This window comes from Brassica rapa, chromosome A08, assembly GCF_000309985.2.
Source record: "Brassica rapa cultivar Chiifu-401-42 chromosome A08, CAAS_Brap_v3.01, whole genome shotgun sequence".
In the NCBI taxonomy this organism is placed as follows: Eukaryota; Viridiplantae; Streptophyta; class Magnoliopsida; order Brassicales; family Brassicaceae; genus Brassica; species Brassica rapa.
Window position 1 is genome coordinate 19619703 of NC_024802.2, and position 20873 is coordinate 19640575.

General features: G+C 35.1%; 7 protein-coding genes and 1 non-coding gene across 8 annotated transcripts; 3 read left to right on the forward strand and 5 right to left on the reverse strand.

Annotated features, from left to right (window-relative positions):
* The first annotated feature begins 58 nt into the window (after positions 1-58).
* On the forward strand, positions 59-2502 carry LOC103835817 (ER lumen protein-retaining receptor erd-2.2). The gene is made up of 6 exons (XM_033277521.1): positions 59-1137; positions 1215-1414; positions 1679-1819; positions 1900-1980; positions 2065-2189; positions 2305-2502. Exons 1-6 carry the CDS (start codon positions 915-917, stop codon positions 2351-2353), a joined length of 819 nt encoding a protein of 272 aa, XP_033133412.1. The 5' UTR covers positions 59-914; the 3' UTR covers positions 2354-2502.
* Positions 2503-2750: 248 nt separating this feature from the next.
* LOC103835818 lies at positions 2751-4544 on the reverse strand. Its single transcript, XM_009111998.3, has one exon. It carries the CDS (start codon positions 3612-3614, stop codon positions 3072-3074), a length of 543 nt encoding a protein of 180 aa, XP_009110246.2. The 5' UTR covers positions 3615-4544; the 3' UTR covers positions 2751-3071.
* A 568-nt stretch (positions 4545-5112) lies between these two features.
* Positions 5113-6060, reverse strand: LOC103835820 (POU domain, class 4, transcription factor 2-like). Its single transcript, XM_009112000.3, has one exon. The coding sequence runs from the start codon at positions 5494-5496 to the stop codon at positions 5311-5313; it is 186 nt and encodes a 61-aa protein (XP_009110248.1). The 5' UTR covers positions 5497-6060; the 3' UTR covers positions 5113-5310.
* Positions 6061-6164: 104 nt separating this feature from the next.
* LOC103835821 (HVA22-like protein h) lies at positions 6165-8530 on the reverse strand. The gene is made up of 7 exons (XM_009112001.3): positions 8281-8530; positions 7749-7789; positions 7560-7658; positions 7419-7475; positions 7272-7335; positions 6965-7171; positions 6165-6850 (listed from the first exon to the last, which is right to left on the reverse strand). Exons 2-7 carry the CDS (start codon positions 7778-7780, stop codon positions 6371-6373), a joined length of 939 nt encoding a protein of 312 aa, XP_009110249.1. The 5' UTR covers positions 7781-7789; positions 8281-8530; the 3' UTR covers positions 6165-6370.
* Positions 8531-10227: 1697 nt separating this feature from the next.
* LOC103835822 (ATP sulfurylase 2) lies at positions 10228-12640 on the forward strand. Its single transcript, XM_009112002.3, has 4 exons — positions 10228-10912; positions 11392-12058; positions 12145-12231; positions 12311-12640. Exons 1-4 carry the CDS (start codon positions 10359-10361, stop codon positions 12452-12454), a joined length of 1452 nt encoding a protein of 483 aa, XP_009110250.1. The 5' UTR covers positions 10228-10358; the 3' UTR covers positions 12455-12640.
* A 68-nt stretch (positions 12641-12708) lies between these two features.
* On the reverse strand, positions 12709-12781 carry TRNAE-CUC. The gene has a single exon. It is a non-coding gene; the product is annotated as a tRNA-Glu (tRNA).
* A 149-nt stretch (positions 12782-12930) lies between these two features.
* On the reverse strand, positions 12931-14062 carry LOC103835823 (V-type proton ATPase subunit c2). The gene is made up of 3 exons (XM_009112003.3): positions 13856-14062; positions 13479-13764; positions 12931-13279 (listed from the first exon to the last, which is right to left on the reverse strand). The coding sequence occupies exons 1-3, from the start codon at positions 13932-13934 to the stop codon at positions 13147-13149; spliced, it is 498 nt and encodes a 165-aa protein (XP_009110251.1). The 5' UTR covers positions 13935-14062; the 3' UTR covers positions 12931-13146.
* Positions 14063-16359: 2297 nt separating this feature from the next.
* LOC103835824 (aldehyde oxidase GLOX) lies at positions 16360-19425 on the forward strand. The gene has a single exon (XM_009112004.3). The coding sequence runs from the start codon at positions 17001-17003 to the stop codon at positions 18723-18725; it is 1725 nt and encodes a 574-aa protein (XP_009110252.2). The 5' UTR covers positions 16360-17000; the 3' UTR covers positions 18726-19425.
* The last annotated feature ends 1448 nt before the right edge of the window (positions 19426-20873 follow it).

Below are 20873 nucleotides of genomic sequence, written 5' to 3' on the forward strand. Positions count from 1 at the left end.
GTTCTTAATTCATGATTTGACATTTTTTACATTTTTCGACTAAAAGACGGTTTTTATATCTCTTATTTAAGAGACGGTTATTAACTTTTCTTAGTTAAAATCTAAGAAAAACTAAGAACCGTCTCTTAGCCGAAGCTAAAAACTCCGGTTAAGAGACCAAAACTAATGATGGTCTTAGTTAGAGATTCAGGATTCATTCGGATACTTAGAAAGTTCAATTCGATTCATGTTTGTTTTTTTTTGTTCTCAGTTCTGTTCGGGTATCAAAGTTAAGAACCGTTTAATATCCGAAATATTTTTGGATCTCATTCAATTCCGTTTTGCTGTAAGTTTAGGTAAAAATCAGAAAATTGAGAATTTTCAGATTAAATATCAATTTTTGGATTTTTGAATAAAAATTAGGATAATTCGCATAATTTAAAACATTTGGATAAAAAATATTATAGTAATTTTTTGGGTATTTTGGTTTATAAGTAATTATCTGATTATTTTAAAGGCTTATTAGCGATATAACCATATCTGAATGATAAATTAAGTAATTAACACTGATTTTGACATAATTCAGTTTCAGGCTTTTTGGTATTTGAATTATTATTTAAACCGAACTGAAGTATGGTACGGAGACGAATTGGGGATAAACCAAACCGGTTCTAGGGTAATTAAAATACCGTACGTAGATGCAAAAGAAAAGGAGAGACGTAGCAAGTTAGGTCGTTTGCAAAAAACAGAAACTATCAGCCTCTCACCTAACAGCTTCTCTCTACCTTCACCCACGTGTCTTCTTCGCGAAAGACATGGCCTTATTGTATGGTTGCGTCAAAGAAACATGCATTCTCCATTGAAAACGAAGACGAAGTTAGTAATAATCACACACTCATACCATCAGAGCCAATAGAGAGAGAGAGATCTGAAAGATGAAGGCGGAGAAGAGTCCGATTCAGACCGTGATGTCGTGGATTCGCCGGCAGCCACCGAAGGTAAAGGCGTTTCTTTGTGTGGTTACGGCAATGACGATCCTCGTCTTCCTCAGGGTCATTGTACACGAGCACGACAACCTTTTCATCGCTTCCGAGGCTGTCCATGCCGTTGGGATCTCCGTTCTTATCTACAAACTCACCAAGGAGAAGACATGCGCTGGTATAATTCAAACCTTTTGAGTCTTTGTAATGATCGAATCGTCTGATGACGTTTTGATGATATGTCATCATCAACAGGGATATCTCTCAAGACACAGGAGCTAACGGCTTTGTTTCTGGCCGTGAGATTGTATTGTAGCTTTGTAATGGAGTTTGATCTTCACACGTTACTTGATTCTGCCACGTTGGCGACGACCCTTTGGGTCATCTATATGATCCGGTTCAACCTTAGACCGACGTATATGGAAGACAAAGATAACTTTGCCATCTACTACGTTGTATGTTATACCACCAAACTCGTTTTAGGCTTTCTTTGTTTTGACTCTATGCATGAGACTGATTTTGTTGTGATAACTCAAGTTACACATAGATATCTTGAGAGAGCTTCCTCATCACATTTAAAACTTGTTTAGTTGTATTAAAACAGTAGTCTAAGAGAATCTTGTTCATTGATAGGAGGAGTAATAATATTATTTTATCATTAGAATCTTGACATTGTAATATGTGTTTTTGAGAATTTTTTTTGTTTGTTTGCTTTTCAGGTAGTCCCATGTGCTGTTGTGTCTTTGCTCATTCATCCATCTACACGTCATCACATCATAAACAGGCTCTTTTGGGCCTTCTGTGTTTATCTTGAAGCTGTTTCAGTTCTTCCTCAATTAAGGGTCATGCAGAACACTAAGGTATATATATTGTTCACTTTTAACAAAACAAATACATGTTCTGTCTGAATCATCCTCAAAGTTTGATGTCTTCTTGTCAGATCGTGGAACCATTCACAGCACATTACGTATTTGCTTTGGGAATCGCTAGGTTCTTGAGTTGTGCACACTGGATCCTTCAGGTTCTTACGTTACACATAATATATATACTCTTCGTTATTTTATCGTTTTACATCTTCTGAATTAACGATTTGAGACGCGTGTAGGTGTTGGATACGAGAGGGAGGTTACTGACTGCATTAGGGTATGGACTATGGCCTTTAATGGTCCTTCTCTCTGAAATCATCCAAACTTTCATCCTTGCAGATTTCTGCTATTACTATGTTCAGAGGTAAAAACGTCCTTCTTACAGTATATATTAATTGCCAATGTATATTGTAGAAACTGTTGTTGAAAGAGTTTTAAATGTCTAAAGATTTGGAACCTCTTGTTGTTCTTGTGGTCAGTTTAATGGGTGGACAGCTCGTTCTGCGTCTTCCTTCTGGTGTGGTATAAGGAGCTTTGTGAAATGGATTGCTTGAGCTTGTATGGATGTTTAAACTTTTAATTTTATTAGAGACTTTGTGAGATGTAATTTAAAATTTTTGCTAGCAAAGAAGTCTTGGCTAGAATTAGTACTTTTTATAATAATGGTAATTCTGATCTTGTTGTGACTCGGTCCACTCGGAAAACATGGACGCAAACGGATCATCCAAAAATAAGATGAAAAACGCCGTGTTGTTCTCTAACATTCATGGAAGACAGCACCAAGTGTGAGGTCGGTTTTGGTTGATTGAATATAGAAAATGTTCCTCAAATATTAACTAGCGTAACGTGCAGAGACTGTGAATACCGTTTATTGGCTGAGAGGTTAGTTAATCCCCTTGACATATCTGCTAGAATTAATTTTACAAATGTTAATTATCCGAGCTCTCTTATCTCCTCTTCATTATCAAACACGTTATAGTATTTTTACGGGAAGATACACTGATACACATGGAATTAATTTCATCAGCCTTGTGTCATGTATACACGCAAACAAGGCATTAGTAAGTGGATACATTATGCTACGAAATAAAACATCAAATATTTAACAGTTTATACATATGATAAAACGTTAAAACGTGAAATTGTTGTTGATACACGAGCACATGAAGAAAAACACCCGAGTTATCTAGAATAACAAAGAAGAAGAAAAAGAGGACATGATCACATCACTTCTTTTAAGTTTTGACTACACGTAAAAACATTCGCGATCATGTACAATCTGGTCATCACGTTCTTTGTGAGACATATTATCAGTCGATGACTTATTGAAAAAGTCAATGCAATCTGAGATAGCTTCACTGTAGTGAGAATGAGAGGAGTAGTACGAATTACTGCACGATATCTTCGGTGTCTCTAGCCTCTCGCCGCCACTCCGGGAGTCGGTGGTTTTGTGACGACGTACGGTGGCAGAGGAAGAAGAGGAGGGAACGATGAAGATGATCTTCATGAGAATCTTGCGGAATTTGCTGAAGAGCTTCATGGATGAAGAAAATCCTATGAAGGTCTTGTTGTGGTTATGATGCTGATGATGATTATATGGTTCGTTTATATGAACGGTGAAGGAGTTTGAGTGTGTATCAGGAAGAGTTCTCTGAGATGGCTTCTGCATAGTTTGGTATATATTATAAAGTTTCATATCTCTGCCTTGCATATGTTTTGCTTTTTTTTTGCATATGTTATGTTTAATTTGTGAATTTATGCTCGTATGTATCGACATATATATACACATAGCAAGGGGTTGTTAATTTTTTCCTTTTTTAAATGATTGATTCCTTTTTCGGGTTTTTCCTTTTAGATGTTAAAAAAAGGTTTTCGACTACTAAAATACTGAAATTTGAAGGATTAATATAAACGTAACCGAAACAATTAGCTGAGAGATTAATGTATGATGTTGCATGTGAACAAATCATTTGTATGGGCTTCCTTTGTCCTCTGCAAACTGAACTCCTTTTTTTTTATTAAACTCGGATATGGATAAATATATACATGGATGGATTAATCAGCTAACATCTTCTGGATGCATTTCATATTTTATAATTAATTTGAAACCAACACAAGAGTTTAACTAAATTGTATAAAATTTGACTCAACTGTATTAAATTTATATTTTTGATGTAGTTTATCTTATCACATAGAAGTATGTTGAAATTTATTTTCATGAGACCGAGCTTTCGTTAACACTGAAGAAACATGATACTGATTGATTAGCGGTTAATCATGAGCTGATTATATATGTAATTAGGGCAAAATTAAAAGCGGTAGTACTAGTGAGTATAATCAGGTGTTGGAATAGTTTGTGGTCCTGCATCATGTACACTTTGGCTTTGACCTAGTTTTATTTAGTCACGGAGATTTGGGACCAGTCCGAAAATTAACCTCAAAATAACTAAAAAATCATTGTTCAGAGAACGAAACAGGAGTTCCAATTTTAAATTATGTTTTTGCAAAGAGGAGAAGAGGCTTTTGGTGAAATGATTAATGGCTGAGGGGTTGTAACTTAATTTATACTTGTTGGTATAGTTAACTTAAGACAGTTATGATTATGTCTTCTACTTTAAGATTAAGCAACACCTAGATAATCAAAATTAAGGCCAATTATTTTATCATTCCTATCATTATTACGACTGAGTAATTCAATTAAAGAAGAATATTTAAATAAGACTAATTATACTGGTTTAATGATGCATGAACTAGAGACCTTATGTGGATTGCTCAAAAAAATAGCTAATGACAGCCCAATGCATCTATTATGCTAATAAGGTTATAAGATATTCGTGGTTGGTCTATTTAAGTCTCTATGGTGGCCATGCTTCGCGGTTGGTCTATTTAAGCCCATAGGTGACTGAAACCTTCGATGCAAAATAAACATAACAAATAAAACCATAGAGTCTATCAGTCTATGCTTCAAAATCCGGCAAGAACAAAACATATAATATTTTCAATAGTCTTTTTTCTTGGCAATTACTTTTAGAATTATATTTGTATAATTGATGCACATTATTTTTTTAATTATTTTGCCATGTTTTTCAGAGACTAGCATACCTTAACATAGCATCAAAATTGTCATTAGTTTTTACTTTAAGACTATCTGCAAGCGATCTTACTTACCTGACTCACAATGATATTTGCTTCTGATATAGCTTTATACATCAAATTCGAACGAGAGAAACCCGATTGTTTCTAGTCACAAAATAATATTGGCAATTTTAAAAAGTTTCTAAAACTCATTGTAAATATAAGGCTTTTTCATTGCAGAAGTTGAAAGAATATATACAGAATCTCATTACAATGACGATGATGATGGTCATGATCTCGCTAGCTTATTTAGAGACAGTTAACTTGACAAGAACAATGATCAAAAGCATAGTCATCACCACCATTTCACTTACACATTTTTGTCAAAGGTTAAAAAGAAAAATATAATATTATTTGTTAGTGGAGGCGGAAGAGATGCTGAGAACTCCGGCCCACACTTGCTTCCTCACCTTTGCTCTCTGCGGCTGACTAGCAAACGAGCCACCACTTCCACCACCTCCACCGCCATTACCGCCGCCGCTCTTGTCTCCAGCTCCAGTTGTTGTTGATGAAGATTGGCCGCTCGGGTCACTCATGTTTTTAATTATTGTTTTGTCTTCTTGGAGTCGTTGGTGCTAGCTAAGAGTGCTCATACAACAACAAAAAAAGAAAAGAACTGAAAGTGGATAATTATAGTCAGGGTTGAGAGGTGAATCTTTTTTCTACCTCTACTCTCATGATTTACAATAATGTTTTTATTTGTAAAATGCTGATGCATTGGCATGGTTAAAATGTATCAACCAATAAGAAAAAATCAGTCCTGACGTTAGAATCACTTTAATAACAAATTGACAGTACTATTATAGTTTTGGTTGATCTTATCTTCGAGATGGAATCTAACGGTGAGGAAGGGAAAACCATTTGTTATTATGCTGCCGCCATAACCTACCACGGATCTCCATTATTCAGGCCTTCACTCCTCAGCATGACGCATGCAATATGACGTCGTTGAAATGTTATAGTTTTAAACATTTTCATTTTATGAAAAAGGGGAGCATTAGATTAAACTTATTTTTTTGAACAAGCATTAGATTAATTTCTTATAGATGAAAACCAGTGGGAATAACATATTATGATATATAGAGATATGTTGATTTTATTTACCTAACTGGAGATATTGCCACTAGATCCGCTGTAGCACACAGGTTAATTTCAAATTCGATGAAATCTGGGTTCAAAGCCCGGCAGTGGAATATTTTTTCGGTTTTTCGGTAATCTAAATTTCTAAATACGAAAAGATAAATAGGAGAGTAGTCTCAAGTCTGAGCAATTTACATCTAACTAAAAAGACGAATATGACTCCATTTTTTCCCCAATAAAATCGCTTATTCTTGTTTTAGGTTGACTTCGTAAGGAAAAAGAAACCACATTAAAGACCAGACCGAGTTTTGAACTCGTGTGTTTATTGTTTTAGCGTGTCCCCGTTGAACGAGCTTTTCTCAGACTCCCACGTGTGACCCTTAGTGTTTCCTCCATTATTGTCTCCCTGATTGTCTCTTTAGAAGATGACGCTCGCTTAATCGCAGACGCTGGTATCGCTGGTAACGCAGCAGCAGTCTCTGACGCTTTCTCTGCCTCTGTAGTTGATGATGGCTGTGCTGGATCAGCGTTTGGTTTAGGGGCGGTTGAAGGTGATGATGGTAGAGGAAGAGGAGTGAGTTTGGTTTGTGATGCGCTTGGTTTTGCTTCCTTGGTTTCTATTTGCTGCTGTTGTTGTTGCTGCAGCTGCTTACGAGGAGGTATAATAGGCTTTACAGATATAGGTTCTTTGGTTAGAAGCTGTGGTTTCTTGGGTTGTGGACGCGCTTGAGGACTAGAACCTGCTTGGCTCGCCGCCTTGAGATCCGGTTGTTTCTGTTCCTCTGCTTCTGGTGGAGTCTGCTTCTTTTCCTAATATTAAATATCAAAAATCAGAATCAAGGGAAATCCAGAAACATCATCACCATTGTACAAACAGAAACCTATTGTGGTTTAATAAGGCTTTTTGGTAGGTGCAGTTATTACCTTAGGCTTAGGTTTCGGTGTTGACTGTAGAGCTACAAACTGCAGGATATCAGTGACTCTTGTCTGTCCATAGCACACTGCTTTCCGGCAGTATATCACCGCCATATCTCCAGCTCTGGTCCTTAGCTCAACCAAGTTGCGGTCGATTTCATTTTCGTGCTTTGAAACATATGGTCTAAAGAAAGAATCATAGACATATGTGGTTCCCTGTGGAAAGAAAGGATAAAGTGTAGTGAGATAGAACTCCAATGGAGCACAAATACAGGTACAACTCTTCTTTTCGTTAGCCCTTATACATTGTACTTACTCTGGTCTTAGGGAACCAAAGATATATGAAGAACGCCAGCTTTGCCTCGCTGTACAGCGGAACCCTTGATGAAAACAGGACATAAACAACATAAACATATACACATATCTGTTCATCTAAAAGTATTTCGATATCAATAACACCAACCACGAAGCGAAAGTATCCCCAACTCTTTCAAAAACAGTCAAAGCAGCCACAAGAATCCTGCAAGAAGTTTTAAAAAGGAAGATAAGAGTTTACAGAAGAAAAACTCAAGGCAGAGACCGATGAGAAAAGGGAATCACAAACCAATATTGGCACCAGAACCGAAGCTGCTGAATCTCAGGCTTATTCTTCTCAACAGCTTTGTAGCATTCATAAGCAGGATAAGCATATCCAAACACCATTCTGCCAACAAAACCAAAACTCAATAAAAAATCCATAATATTCTAAGATCAAGTAGTATATACTTCGGAAATGAAAAGATGAGAGTCATACACAAGTCCTCTGGTTAGAAACGATCCAATCATCTTGCTCACCTGATAAAAAAATAAACAAGAAAAAAAATGGTGATCCAAACTTAACAGACGCAACAAAAAACTCCCTAAAAAACTATGTGAAGTAGTGACAATAATAAAGAGGCAACGTATACTATTTCAACTAACAAGAAGAATCAATTCAATGAACCAATGTAGGTCATCAAACCAACTGAATCACAAGAAATCACTTGAAATCTACTCGTAAACCGTGAGATTAGTGTCGGCAGTGTCGAAGATTCAAAAATGCGGTAGGTCAGCTGAGTAAGAGCTAATTTAACTTCGATTTGTTCATTGTAACATCAGATTCCTCCTGCTTAGTATGAAATCGAAGTTTAACAAATCTTAGATAAGATAACACAAATTTGAAATCCATTTCTAATCAAACCGACGAGAGAAACCACAATAGCGCATCTGATTACAAGGAAGTACTAAGACTAGAGACGAGCTCAGCTCGATCGATCGATATCGATAAACACAATCTCAATCAATACCTCCTGAGAAACGCTTTCGGGAAGTTAAACGAGTACGCAATCGAATCTTAGAACTTCGAGGGGAACAGATTTTCGAAACGTCGGCGGGGGGAACGTGTTTGTCGGCGTAATGCGGCCGGCGACCGTTACGCAGTCGGCGGCGAGAGCACGAGAGCGGGGAAAGAGACAAAAATCTGAAAATAGTAATGACGGGAAATAGATAAAATAATTGGAATTTATTGAGCTTTTAGCCTTTTACTGAAATGCCAGCGGTTGATTTTTAAATTCAACTCACCTTGGAAGGGGTTAAATAATCCTCTGCGGGTTGATCTAGTGTGCACTACGATTTCTATAGGTTAGTATCTTGGGATTTGAAACGGACGGTTTAGGATGTATGATATATGGGACATAAAGAATGGGTGTACGCTACTCACACTGTACCTTATTGCCTCAACTCTTAAAACCCAACTTATGATCCCCAAGCTTTTCTTGTGAATGCTTTGTTTGATCTTCTTATTTATTAACTTTGATCATCATTTGATTCTGTTGATTTTCCTAATGTGACGGTTTATGTTGTTTTCTAAAATAATTTATTTGTTTATAAAGATTATGACAAAAATGGGTTTCAATGTAATTGGATTACATGCATCATTTTTTAAATTAATAATAATATATCACATCTAAAATAAAATATAGTGACTTTGAGTTATAAATGCATAGTTTTATACGATTATCGATTTCCTATAATTTTAAACCTATAAGAGTTTAAGAAATGAAATGAGTGTTTTAAAATTTACAATTAATTATTATTAATTGATAAAAATATATTAAATATATATAAATGTATTTTAAAAAACAGTTTTTCTTCTAAAATATGCATCTTTATATTCATGAAAATGGATGGAATATATCTTTATGTTCATAAGATTATGACACATTCATTTGTAGATTGGAAATATTAAAAACAAGCCACTGATAATGTAAATTCTTGAAAAAAAATCCAAAAAGTAAGCTGTATAGTTTCTGCGATTTGAGCATAAAACTTTTGATTTTATGTTATATAAAGTAAATAATTTATGCATCATGATATATGATGAGTAGAAAGATAACACGTTAGCAATTTAGCATGCTTTATATGCTTTTATGTCCCTTCTAATTATGGAGTAAATGGCTTTCACGCCCACATCAAACTCCTTAAGACACTACACCACAGCTGGACCCTAACCAAACGGTTTTCGCCAGTCTAATTTTGATTAAAACCGGATCAACCCGAACAAGAAAAAGGTTTGGTCGACAAAAAGGGGGTGAGGAGCACTGTTTTCCATTATTAAAGCAAAGAAAGTAGCACAGAACACACTAACGTCCATATTGGTGATCGGTAGGTATTCCCATCAACATTATAACGCCAACTGAATGCAAAAAGTAATGGGGGCCAAGATTATACTCCCTCTATTCTTAAAATAAGGATTTTCTAGAGTATTCACGCATATTAAAGAAATAATTAATTTTTTACAATTAAATTTATTATTTATTTCACTATACATTTTCCAATAAATATCAACAAATGGTATTCAACCAATTCAAGTATTTTCAATTAATGTTTCTTTAAAAGTATACAACTTTTCAATATTAATTATTAAAAATATCTTAAAATTTTTAAAAATTTATCATTTTAAAAAAATAAATAAATCTAAAAAATCTTATTTTCAAGAACATAAGAATATTAAAAGCGATCAAATAAATTGAAGTTTGCGCGATATGGACGTGGATTGCATATTGTTGGGTCGAAATGAAGTGATCTGGCCTAAGTTGTTTACAAACCCCAGGCCCAAACTTGTAGAGCCAGTCAATAGTCCGTCCGCACAAGGGCCCATCCTTAGAAAACAAAGGGTGAAAAGGACATTTCACAGTATAAGCAATTATTCCAATCCACAAACCAAAAAGCTTAAGAGGCAAAAGTGGCATTACGTGTGGATCTCGTTGACACTCCCATCACTGTTCTTCGTCTCCTCCCTCCTTCCTCCAAACATGATCTACCCAATCTCACCTTCACTGTTCACTCCATACTCTCCACTCCCCTCGCTTCATCACCAAGATCCATGTCTCTTCTGATCAGATCCTCCTACGTCTCTCAATTCCACACTCGAAACTCAAAACCATCCTCTTCCTCCGATCAAATCCCCTCAAAATCACTGCTCTTCTCTTCGTTCAACCACAACCCATTAATCAATTTGGTGTATAAACGCAACCCGAGAATGCAATCTCTCTCCTTTCCTTCGTTAACGACCGTTAAGAGCTCCTTGATTGACCCAGACGGTGGGGAGCTAGTGGAACTGGTTGTTCCAAAGTCAGAGATCGAGCTGAAGAAGAAGGAAGCAGATTCCATGCCGATGGTGAAGCTAACGAAGATCGATATGGAGTGGGTACACGTGATCAGCGAAGGCTGGGCTAGTCCTTTAAAAGGGTTCATGAGAGAAGACGAGTATCTGCAAAGTCTTCATTTTAACTCTCTAAGGTTGAAAGATGGGTCTTTTGTCAACATGTCTCTTCCTATCGTTCTTGCGATCGATGATCAGACCAAAGAACAGATCGGTGTGTCCAAGAACGTTGCTCTTGTTAGCCCTCAAGGAGACATCATCGGTTCTCTCCGCAGGTAAAGATGGTGGCTTTCAATGCAGTTATGCTTCTAGTTGTTGTTTAAGTATTGAAAGATGAAGACTTTGAATGGTTATGGATAGGCATGGGTATTTTTCGGTTAAGGGGCTAGAGGATCCATTTGCTATCATGTTTTTGGTTCTGTTCGAATAGGTTTGGATTTGGTTCAAATGGTAAAACTAGGAACTGGAAAATACCCGAAAAAAGTTTGGTTCCGGTTTGGTTATTTTGGGTAATTCTGGTAGTTCGGGGGTGTTATCGGATATTTTGGGTAAATTATCGAATAATTAGAATGATTCGGATAAAAATATTGGATATTTCGGATAAAAATATTCCAATACTTTGATGTTTTTTAATAATTTGGATTATTTTGTTTTGGTTCCGGTTCTGGTCTTTGGTTCCGGTTTTCCTTTGCTCAGGGCCTAGTTATGGATATGAGTGGACTGATCTTCTGTTCTTTTGTATATGATATTGCAGTGTGGAGATATACAAACACAACAAGGAAGAAAGGATTGCTAGGACATGGGGAACTACTTCTCCAGGACTACCTTACGTGGAAGAACACATTACTCCATCAGGAAACTGGTTGATCGGTGGAGACTTAGAAGTTTTCCAGGCGATTAAGTACAACGACGGTCTTGATCATTACAGGCTATCTCCTAAACAGCTTAGGAAAGAGTTCGATAACCGTAAAGCGGATGCTGTCTTTGCCTTCCAGTTAAGGAATCCCGTTCACAATGGCCATGCTCTGTTGATGAACGATACGAGAAAAAGGCTTTTGGAAATGGGTTATAAGAACCCTGTTCTCTTGCTTCACCCTTTGGGAGGTTTCACTAAGGCCGATGATGTTCCTCTCGATGTTAGAATGGAACAACATAGCAAGGTTCTAGAAGATGGAGTTCTTGACCCGGAGACTACTATTGTCTCGATATTTCCATCGCCCATGCACTATGCTGGTCCAACTGAAGTTCAGTGGCACGCCAAGGCTAGGATCAATGCTGGTGCTAATTTCTATATTGTAGGTCGTGATCCTGCGGGGATGGGACATCCTACTGAGAAGAGAGATCTGTATGATCCTGATCATGGAAAGAAAGTCTTGAGCATGGCTCCTGGTCTTGAGAAACTGAATATTCTTCCATTTAGGGTAAAGCAAAGTTTGTTGATTATCAGATTATGCTGCTTCAGATCATAATCATGTGTTCTTGGTCTGTGATTATTTTTATCCTTCAGGTTGCAGCTTATGATACAGTTGAGAAGAAGATGGCGTTTTTCGATCCCACTCGTGCAAAAGAGTTTCTTTTCATTTCTGGAACAAAGGTAAAAAGACAGTTTTTGATTGATTTTCGATGACAAGTTCTTGTTTTTTAAAATGGTTTTATTGTTTTGGTGGTTTCAGATGAGAACGTATGCAAGAACAGGGGAGAGTCCACCAGATGGGTTTATGTGTCCAAGTGGATGGAATGTTCTTGTTAAATATTATGAGAGCTTGCAAGAAAGCGATGATTCATCAAAACAACAACAAACCGTTGTTTCAGCCTAAAGAATCAGATCTTCCAGCCTAAAGTGATGACTGGCTTTTGTTTCACCATTTATTGTAATGGTTACATGTTTTTGTCTCACAAATGTTTTCAAAACTCTGAAACCAAATAATGTTCTTGCTGATGAGCAAGAACAAGACTGTTAATTTTAAGGTTTGGTTCAATAATATTTCTCCACGTCTTTTTCAGTTCTGGTTTGAGTAAAATAGAGCTCTTTGTTTCGGCCACAAGCGATCTAGAGGGGAGGCAAAAAAAACTCCGTTGCCGGGACTCGAACCCGGGTCTCTCGGGTGAGAGCCGAGTATCCTGACCAGCTAGACTACAACGGATTTGTGATTATATCGAGTCTTTCAAATTTAAACTATGGTTATCATATTGATGAACTAAATATGAAAAGAATGAGAAAGACGCATGTCATCAGTGCTTTAAGAGCTAGATAAAGGATTCATGTCAGTAACTCATCAGTTGACAATAAAAAGGTACTAAATCATCATATTGTTTTATTAATTATTGAAGTATTCCATAGAGTGTGCAAATGAAAAATATAATTAGAACCAGAAAGTCAAATGATTATCACCCATGTTTTGCTTGTTCCCATGAGAAACTCAAAAAACTCACAATGCCACAAAAGAAAACCAAAAGTGAAACATATCATAAACATTACAAAAGGACTTGACCAAAAGGCTTTCTGAGTTCACTCGGCTCTAGACTGACCAGCACGAGACGAGAGGATGATACCAACAATGAGACCGTACAGCGCCAGTGCTTCAGCAAAGATGAGAATCAAAATCATTCCCACAAACAGCTTCGGTTGTTGTGCATTCGCTCTGCACAATACACACACAAATCACACACCACATTACAACGACAGAACATCTCTCTCAAGTCCAACTAGATACAAACACAACACCACAATATGACTTTGACATAGCATATCAAGAGAGAGTCTTTGCAGTGACAATGTGAATCAAAGACTCAAAGTATGAATCTTTGGCAGAGAATCTAGTTTTTTTTTTTGGCAATTACCTAACACCAGCGTCGCCGACGATACCAATAGCCATACCGGCGGAGAGACCGGCGAGACCACAAGCGAGACCGGAAGAGAGATGAGCATAGCCGTCGAAGAGGTAGTAAGACTTGGCCTTAGGGTTGATTCCAGTACTGATGATGACAGCAATGATGAGACCATAGATACCTAACACACCAGCCATGACCACGGGAACAATCGATTTCATCACAAGCTCTGGTCTCATCACACCCATCGACGCCACGCCGACCCCGCTCTTCGCTGTCCCGTACGCTGCTCCCATACCTGAGAACAAGGATAAACCGATCGGATCGGGTCGGATCAGATCAAAACCAAAATCATGGATTGGATCTTTAAATGAAGAGTTTGATGTTACATGAGAAAACGAGAGCGGCGGCGGCGCCGAGGAATCCGAAGAAAGGAGCAGTTTCATCGCCGCTGAAACCTGAAGCCATAATTGCTCTCCGATGAGATCTGATCGCAAAGAGACAAAACGGTTTGATGTTTTGCGAGAGAGAGAGAAGGAAACCGAACTTATGTCAACAATGAGATTTAGTAAATTGCTGGCGGTTAGTCGGCGTGTAAAATTAAACCGGACTTAAATTAGCTGACCCGTTTAACCAGAACCGTACCAAATTTACTTTTTGGTGTATGATGCTTTGTTTGCTAAATGCTAATTGTGTATATTTTTCCTATTACTAAATAGTTAGATTTTTAATTATCGTAAATGCGAATAATTTGTTTATCAGATTAGAAATTTTGTATATATACACTTATTAACGAATGAACAAATCAGAGAAAAAATGTTATACTATTTTAAGGTTTTACTTTTATCTAAATTCTATCAAGATGCATGTGTTAAAAGTGTAAATTTCGTAGGCCGTCGTGCTAGAGATTAGTCTCTTAGCAGATATAACTTAGACACCGTGTGCATGATTCATGACATATCCACTGAAGTCTAAATCATGTTTTAAATTAGTTTGATATGTTTAAAATTCTGTTGGATAGGTACAATAATTAGAAGAGAAAAAAAAATACAAGTTCTGGTAGGAATTTGAAATATAAAATGAACAGCTTCGAAGACTAAATCTTTTTATTTCGTACTTCTTAATACAAAATCTAATAATTGCAGACTGGATAATATGTATATGAATGTATTATGTATGTATGAATAATGTAATAACGCAAAAATAGGAGGCACAATATTAGCAACATTTAAAAATATAGAGTCAACTAACCGCATTCATGAATAGAGAATGTCATCGGTTAATCATTTGATTTTGGTGATTCGGAATATAAATATTAATTCATAACTATAAACAAATCAAGAATGTATGTATATATGCAAGAAAGGGGAAAGCATAAAAATCGATTATAATGCAAATTAGTTAACTCGACATGTCGAATATGTATGTCCATAGTTTAGAGTGTAAAATGTATATGCATCAATATTTTTATTAGTTGTCCATTATTATAAGATAAATAGGCATCCAAATACCAAAAAGTAAATTTATGCATCTTATTGAACAACTGTCTTAAATAAAACCAACAAGAGAATGTGTGTACTAATAAGAATTGTTATGAAATTATGGTTTTGAAAACGAAATTTAACTTTACATACAAATACATTGTTAAGTTCACACCGCTGGAGCAGATATTATTAGTCTATATATGTATGTATGCATGAATGTTATATTTTTTATTAATTTATAGAAAATTTGGGACAACCAAAATAACTAACGTGCAACGAACCAGGATGATTGAAAGCCTAATAATAATAGTTTGCAAAAAAAAAACGAACCCGATGAATAGCCCCTGGGAGGACTAAAACGTAATGGAGTTTGACTTGTATTATCTATAGTTGCATGTTTGATGTTAACACAACAACGCCATCATTAATTCGTCTTTGCAGCCTAATTAATTAATCACAAATAAGCATAATCACATATTAATTCAAAAGGATAATGTAAAGTCAAATAATACAAATATTTCATTCGAAGATATCTTGTATATAATCAAAACTATCGAGGAGCTACCTAATACATATATAATGTATTTTTGCAAATTTTTAGTTATGAGTGGGAATTATAGCGTCAGATAAAGAGTTTGATTTTGTGTGCATGAATCTTTTGCTAAAAAATTAACGTGCGGTTGTTTACCAGTTTATAATTTGTTCTGTCATTTATAACAAGTAAAATAGCGACGACCAAAGTAATTAACATGCAACGAACCACAAGAAATATAAGTGAAAGTTAATGTGTAAAACGTAACTCTCTTTACTTATTGTTTCAGACTTCAAACGTAACGGACTCTTGTATAATCTATACATGCATATGCATGTCTGATGTTTTTAAAGATGTTTGATGTTAACACAACATCTCCAATCTCCATTATTATTTCGTTCGGGTCTCCCAACTAACTAATCTCAAATAATCGATAATTTTGAGTTGATGTCAAATATAAAAGAAAGAGTATACAAAGATAATTGACGAAATGGTTCATATGTTTCACATACTGTCCCTGGCTACTTGAATACACCAAACATCAAAACATATATAAAACCATCCGCAACGCGGGATTATAAGGAATCCTTAACACATATTCCTAAGCAATTACAATTAAAATAATAATATAATACTTAAATAAGCTAAGGAGGAACACTACCCTCAGAACTATGCTCTCATGGATTTGAGGAACACTACCCTCAGAACTATGCGAGTGTCCTTAGCCAACCAAGTATACCAAGAAGACCAGCATCAAGTACCTTCGATTTTCTCTCAAGCCCTACGAATCAAAAGGTGAAAAAGTGTTAGCTTCTTACGCTCATAGCAATCAACAAGTTTTTATTACACTTGTCTCACCAATGTCAGCAGCTACACAATGAGCACACATCACTCCTGAGACAAGATTCAGAAAATTCAAGAGTTGTGTTTTATTCCTAAGAACTCTAAATTGAAGAACACCATTGGAGATAGAATTTTGATTAGAGTCCTTAACTATTCAAAAAAAAAAAATTAGTTAAATAATGCTAAGGACTCCAATGGTGGTAACACCATTGGAGATGCTCTTCAGTGAATACTTTTCCTACTAAGTTTTGCTTTTGAATCTTTAGATAATCATTGTGATGGGAACTAAACCAGCCAAATAAATTTAAATGATTTTGACGGCCTCTAAAGTGTTAATTTACAGATGCAAAAAAGGCTGCTATACTTCAAGAAAAACAAAAACTAAAAGATAACGAAAATCTCATTTAGACCACCTCCATACTACCATAAAATTATAACAGATAAAAAACAGGAAAAGTCAGAAAATATGAGCTACTGTGTTTCAATTGAGAGATTAATCAGAGATTGTGAAATATCCATTATATACCAAAACGCCATTTGTTTTTATTAATTAGCTTTAAGAAAACTAATCATATCATTTAACTATATAAAGTATATCTTTGGACTTTTCAGTTTTGAACTAAAAAACTATATTAGTTATTGACTTTCAACAACTACATAGAATAACGTTTAATAATGTCCCATACACCACTATATAAACGAATAAGCCACGATACATTTACATCACAACACACAAATATCAAACAAGAACCTAAAATGGCAGCACAAGCCAAAACATTCTATGCTCTCTTACTAGCCTCACTCCAACTCCTCATAACAACTCACGTGTCATTAGCCGCCGGAGGAAAATGGACTCTCCTCCTCTCCAACGTCGGAATCTCCGCCATGCACATGCAGCTCCTCCGCAACGACCGTGTTGTAATGTTCGATAGAACCAACTTCGGGCCATCAAACATCTCTCTCCCCAACGGTAACTGCCGTAACAATCCACAAGACGCCGTTTCCAAAATCGACTGCACAGCTCACTCCATCGAATACGACGTCGCATCAAATACGGTCCGTCCCTTGACCGTACAATCCAACACATGGTGCTCCTCTGGTTCGGTCAGACCGGATGGTGTTCTCGTCCAAACCGGTGGAGACCGGGACGGTGAACTAAAAGCGAGAATATTCTCTCCTTGTAATAACAATCGATGCGACTGGGTCGAAATTAACAACGCTGTAGCAAAGAGAAGATGGTACTCTTCTAATCATATACTTCCCGACGGTAAACAAATCGTTATCGGAGGTCAAGGACAGTTTAACTACGAGTTTTACCCCAAAACGACATCTCCTAACGTTATTGCGTTACCGTTTTTGGCCGAGACTAATGATAGAGGACAAGAGAATAATCTTTACCCTTACGTGTTTCTCAACACCGACGGTAATTTATTTATATTCGCTAATAACCGAGCGATATTACTTGACTATGTTAAAAACACTGTGGTGAAAACTTATCCGGCGATTCCCGGTGGTGACCCGAGAAGCTACCCGAGCACCGGCTCAGCCGTGTTACTACCGTTGAAGAATCTTGAAGCTGTTAAAATCGACGCGGAGGTTCTAGTGTGCGGAGGTGCACCGAAGGGATCATACATCCTCGCTTTTAGAAGGAATACTTTCGTGAAAGCGCTTGACACGTGTGCAAGGATCAAGATTAACGACGAGAATCCTCAGTGGACGGTGGAGAAGATGCCACGTGCTAGAGTCATGGGAGACATGACGCTTTTACCTAATGGAGATGTTTTGATAGTCAACGGCGGTGCTTCCGGCTCAGCTGCATGGGAGCTTGGTCGTGAACCGGTTTTCGTACCTGATCTATACCATCCCGAGAATCCGGTTAACTCGAGATTTGAGTCGTTAAACCCGAGTACAATCCCGAGAATGTATCACTCCACGGCGATTCTTCTCCGCGACGGGAGAGTTCTCGTCGGAGGAAGCAACCCTCACGGGTTTTATAACTTCACTGGAGTGCTTTTCCCGACCGAGTTAAGCTTGGAAGCTTTCTCTCCGGTTTATCTAGAACCGGAGTTTGCAAAACTACGTCCGAAGATTGTGTCTCCTAAGTCGCAAACAACTATAACGTATAGGAAAACTATGAAGCTGAAGTTTAAGGTGGTCGGAGAAGTCAAGGGTCCAGTTAAAGTCACGATGGTGTTTCCCTCGTTCACGACGCATTCGTTTTCGATGAATCAGAGGCTTTTGGTTTTGGATAATGTTAAGTTTAAGAGATCAAAATCCACGAACTACGAGGTTCAAGTAAGGACTCCAAGATCGGCGTTTATAGCACCTCCTGGCTATTATATGATGTTTGTGGTGAATGATAACATCCCAAGCGAAGGTATTTGGGTAAGGTTACGGTGATCCATATTTATAAATTCGTTTATTACTTCTTTAATTATTCGCTTCTAATGTGCATGTTTGTTTAATATTAAAATAAAATGATGTCTTCTTAATTATTTGAAGACTTGTAAAGTTTGTTTGGGTGACTTTTTGTTGATTGACAACAAAAAATTGTATTAGTTGTAATAAGAACTAGATTTTGACCCGCGCTTTCAAAGCGCGGGATTATTTTCGAAACATTCCAAATTTATTTGATATAAATTTGTATTTTAATTGTATCTACACTTAGATATTACAAATGAAAAATTATATTCAATATTTTCAAATCTGACCCGACCCGCAGTTAAATTGCCAAATTCGGTGGTTCGTATGTAATCCATTTTAGTTTTCAAAAAAAAAACTGTTATTTAAAAATTCTATAAAACCCGTAACAACTGTTAAAACCCGAGATCTGGTTATCGGTTGAACTGATAGATGACCCAATATGTAATCCGGTTTGATTTATTATTATATTTAGAGTATTGTAATATATATTCATGAATGTTCAGATAAATAGTATATATATTATGAAATTGATATTCCAATTTTAATACAATTTTAGTCCAACTAAAATTCCATCTTGTTAATGGATTAATATTTGAGTGGATGCATACTAAAAATAAAATAGATTTGAGCATCAATAATATGTATACGTCTATTACGAATTAATAATTTAAGTTTGAAAAAAAAATATAATTGTTTATTTAGTTAGTTTACTTTTGTTATTCACATATTAATAGATACTTTTTGATGTTTTGTCTATGGCTTTTTTAAAATTTAAAATTTAATTTCATTATTCGCATTAGAAATGTAAATATTTATTATTTTAATTTTGATATATATTTTTATTATATTTAGTTCTTAATTTTTATAATTTATATATATAATTATCTTTTTAAGAAATTAAAATATTGACTCTTACTCTCTAGCTTCAATTTATATTAATTGTAATGTTTTACGATATATTTGTGTTAATATATTTGTTCAATTGGTATATATTTGATATATATATTACATGTCTGTTTGAGTAATCCGTAAAAAATATATTCATTAAACTATCAATAGTAACATGTTTCATCATATAATTACTATTAATATTTATTTTATAATATATATTTATATATATTTTAATACTCTAACTATAAGAATTATATTTTTATGTATTTGGTGAGGGTTTTGAACAATTTGTTTTTTTTTTGCATTTGGATTAATATATAGTTGTATATATATGAATGAATATATATATATATAATTATTTATTACATTAATAACTAAAATATAATTGATTAGTTATTTGAATTTCGAATTAATATAAATTAAATTCATTAGTTTAAAAAATAATAGATTAGTTAGTTAGTTCCTTAATTTTAGATATGATGTATATTTAACAATTAAATAAGATATGAATAGAAATAATAGGAAATATAATTAAATATAATGGTCCAACCTAGACTATATGTAAATAGATAAAAATTGCTTCTGTTTTAATAGTATTGATAACTATAAGAATTATATTTTTATGTATTTGGTGAGGGTTTTGAACAATTTGTTTTTTTTTTTTTGCATTTGGATTAATATATAGTTTTATATATATGAATGAATAGATATATATATATATATATATATATAATTATTTATTAAATTAATAACTAAAATATAGCTGATTAGTTATTTGAATTTCGAATTAATATAAATTAAATTCATTAGTTTTAAAAATAATAGATTAGTTAGTTAGTTCCTTAATTTTAGGTATGATGTATATTTAACAATTAAATTAGATACAAATAGAAATAATAGGAAATATAATTAAATATAATGGTCCAACCTAGACTATTTGTAAGTAGATAAAAATTGTTTCTGTTTTAATAGTATTGACTAGATTTCCACCCGCACAACCGTGCGGGTATATATTTTACATTTATATATATAGATATTTGTTTTACATAATTATTATATTTTTTAATGTTACTTACATATTTAAATGTTTGTATAATTATGCCAAATATAATAATTTTATAGTTTTCATGCTGTAAATTAAAATCATCACATATATATATATATATGTTGCTTATTATATATTTTTCTTATTGAATTTGCGTTTGATTACTAAACTAAATTTTTTAATGCATG

Coding starts and splice junctions, on each gene's coding strand:
- LOC103835817 (XM_033277521.1), top strand. CDS start 915: ATGAAGGCGGAGAAGAGTCCGATTCAGACCGTGATGTCGTGGATTCGC. Junction 1,820..1,899: donor GGGTCATGCAGAACACTAAG/GTATATATATTG, acceptor TCTTCTTGTCAG/ATCGTGGAACCATTCACAGC. Junction 1,981..2,064: donor GTGCACACTGGATCCTTCAG/GTTCTTACGTTA, acceptor AGACGCGTGTAG/GTGTTGGATACGAGAGGGAG.
- LOC103835818 (XM_009111998.3), bottom strand. CDS start 3,614: ATGTGTATATATATGTCGATACATACGAGCATAAATTCACAAATTAAA.
- LOC103835820 (XM_009112000.3), bottom strand. CDS start 5,496: ATGAGTGACCCGAGCGGCCAATCTTCATCAACAACAACTGGAGCTGGA.
- LOC103835821 (XM_009112001.3), bottom strand. CDS start 7,780: ATGATTGGATCGTTTCTAACCAGAGGACTTGT. Junction 7,172..7,271: donor TTTGGTTCCCTAAGACCAGA/GTAAGTACAATG, acceptor TTCTTTCCACAG/GGAACCACATATGTCTATGA. Junction 6,851..6,964: donor CACCGAAACCTAAGCCTAAG/GTAATAACTGCA, acceptor ATTTAATATTAG/GAAAAGAAGCAGACTCCACC.
- LOC103835822 (XM_009112002.3), top strand. CDS start 10,359: ATGTCTCTTCTGATCAGATCCTCCTACGTCTCTCAATTCCACACTCGA. Junction 10,913..11,391: donor ATCATCGGTTCTCTCCGCAG/GTAAAGATGGTG, acceptor ATGATATTGCAG/TGTGGAGATATACAAACACA. Junction 12,232..12,310: donor TTTTCATTTCTGGAACAAAG/GTAAAAAGACAG, acceptor TGGTGGTTTCAG/ATGAGAACGTATGCAAGAAC.
- LOC103835823 (XM_009112003.3), bottom strand. CDS start 13,934: ATGGCTTCAGGTTTCAGCGGCGATGAAACTGCTCCTTTCTTCGGATTC. Junction 13,765..13,855: donor CGCCGCTCTCGTTTTCTCAT/GTAACATCAAAC, acceptor CCTTGTTCTCAG/GTATGGGAGCAGCGTACGGG. Junction 13,280..13,478: donor GTCGGCGACGCTGGTGTTAG/GTAATTGCCAAA, acceptor TGTATTGTGCAG/AGCGAATGCACAACAACCGA.
- LOC103835824 (XM_009112004.3), top strand. CDS start 17,001: ATGTCCCATACACCACTATATAAACGAATAAGCCACGATACATTTACA.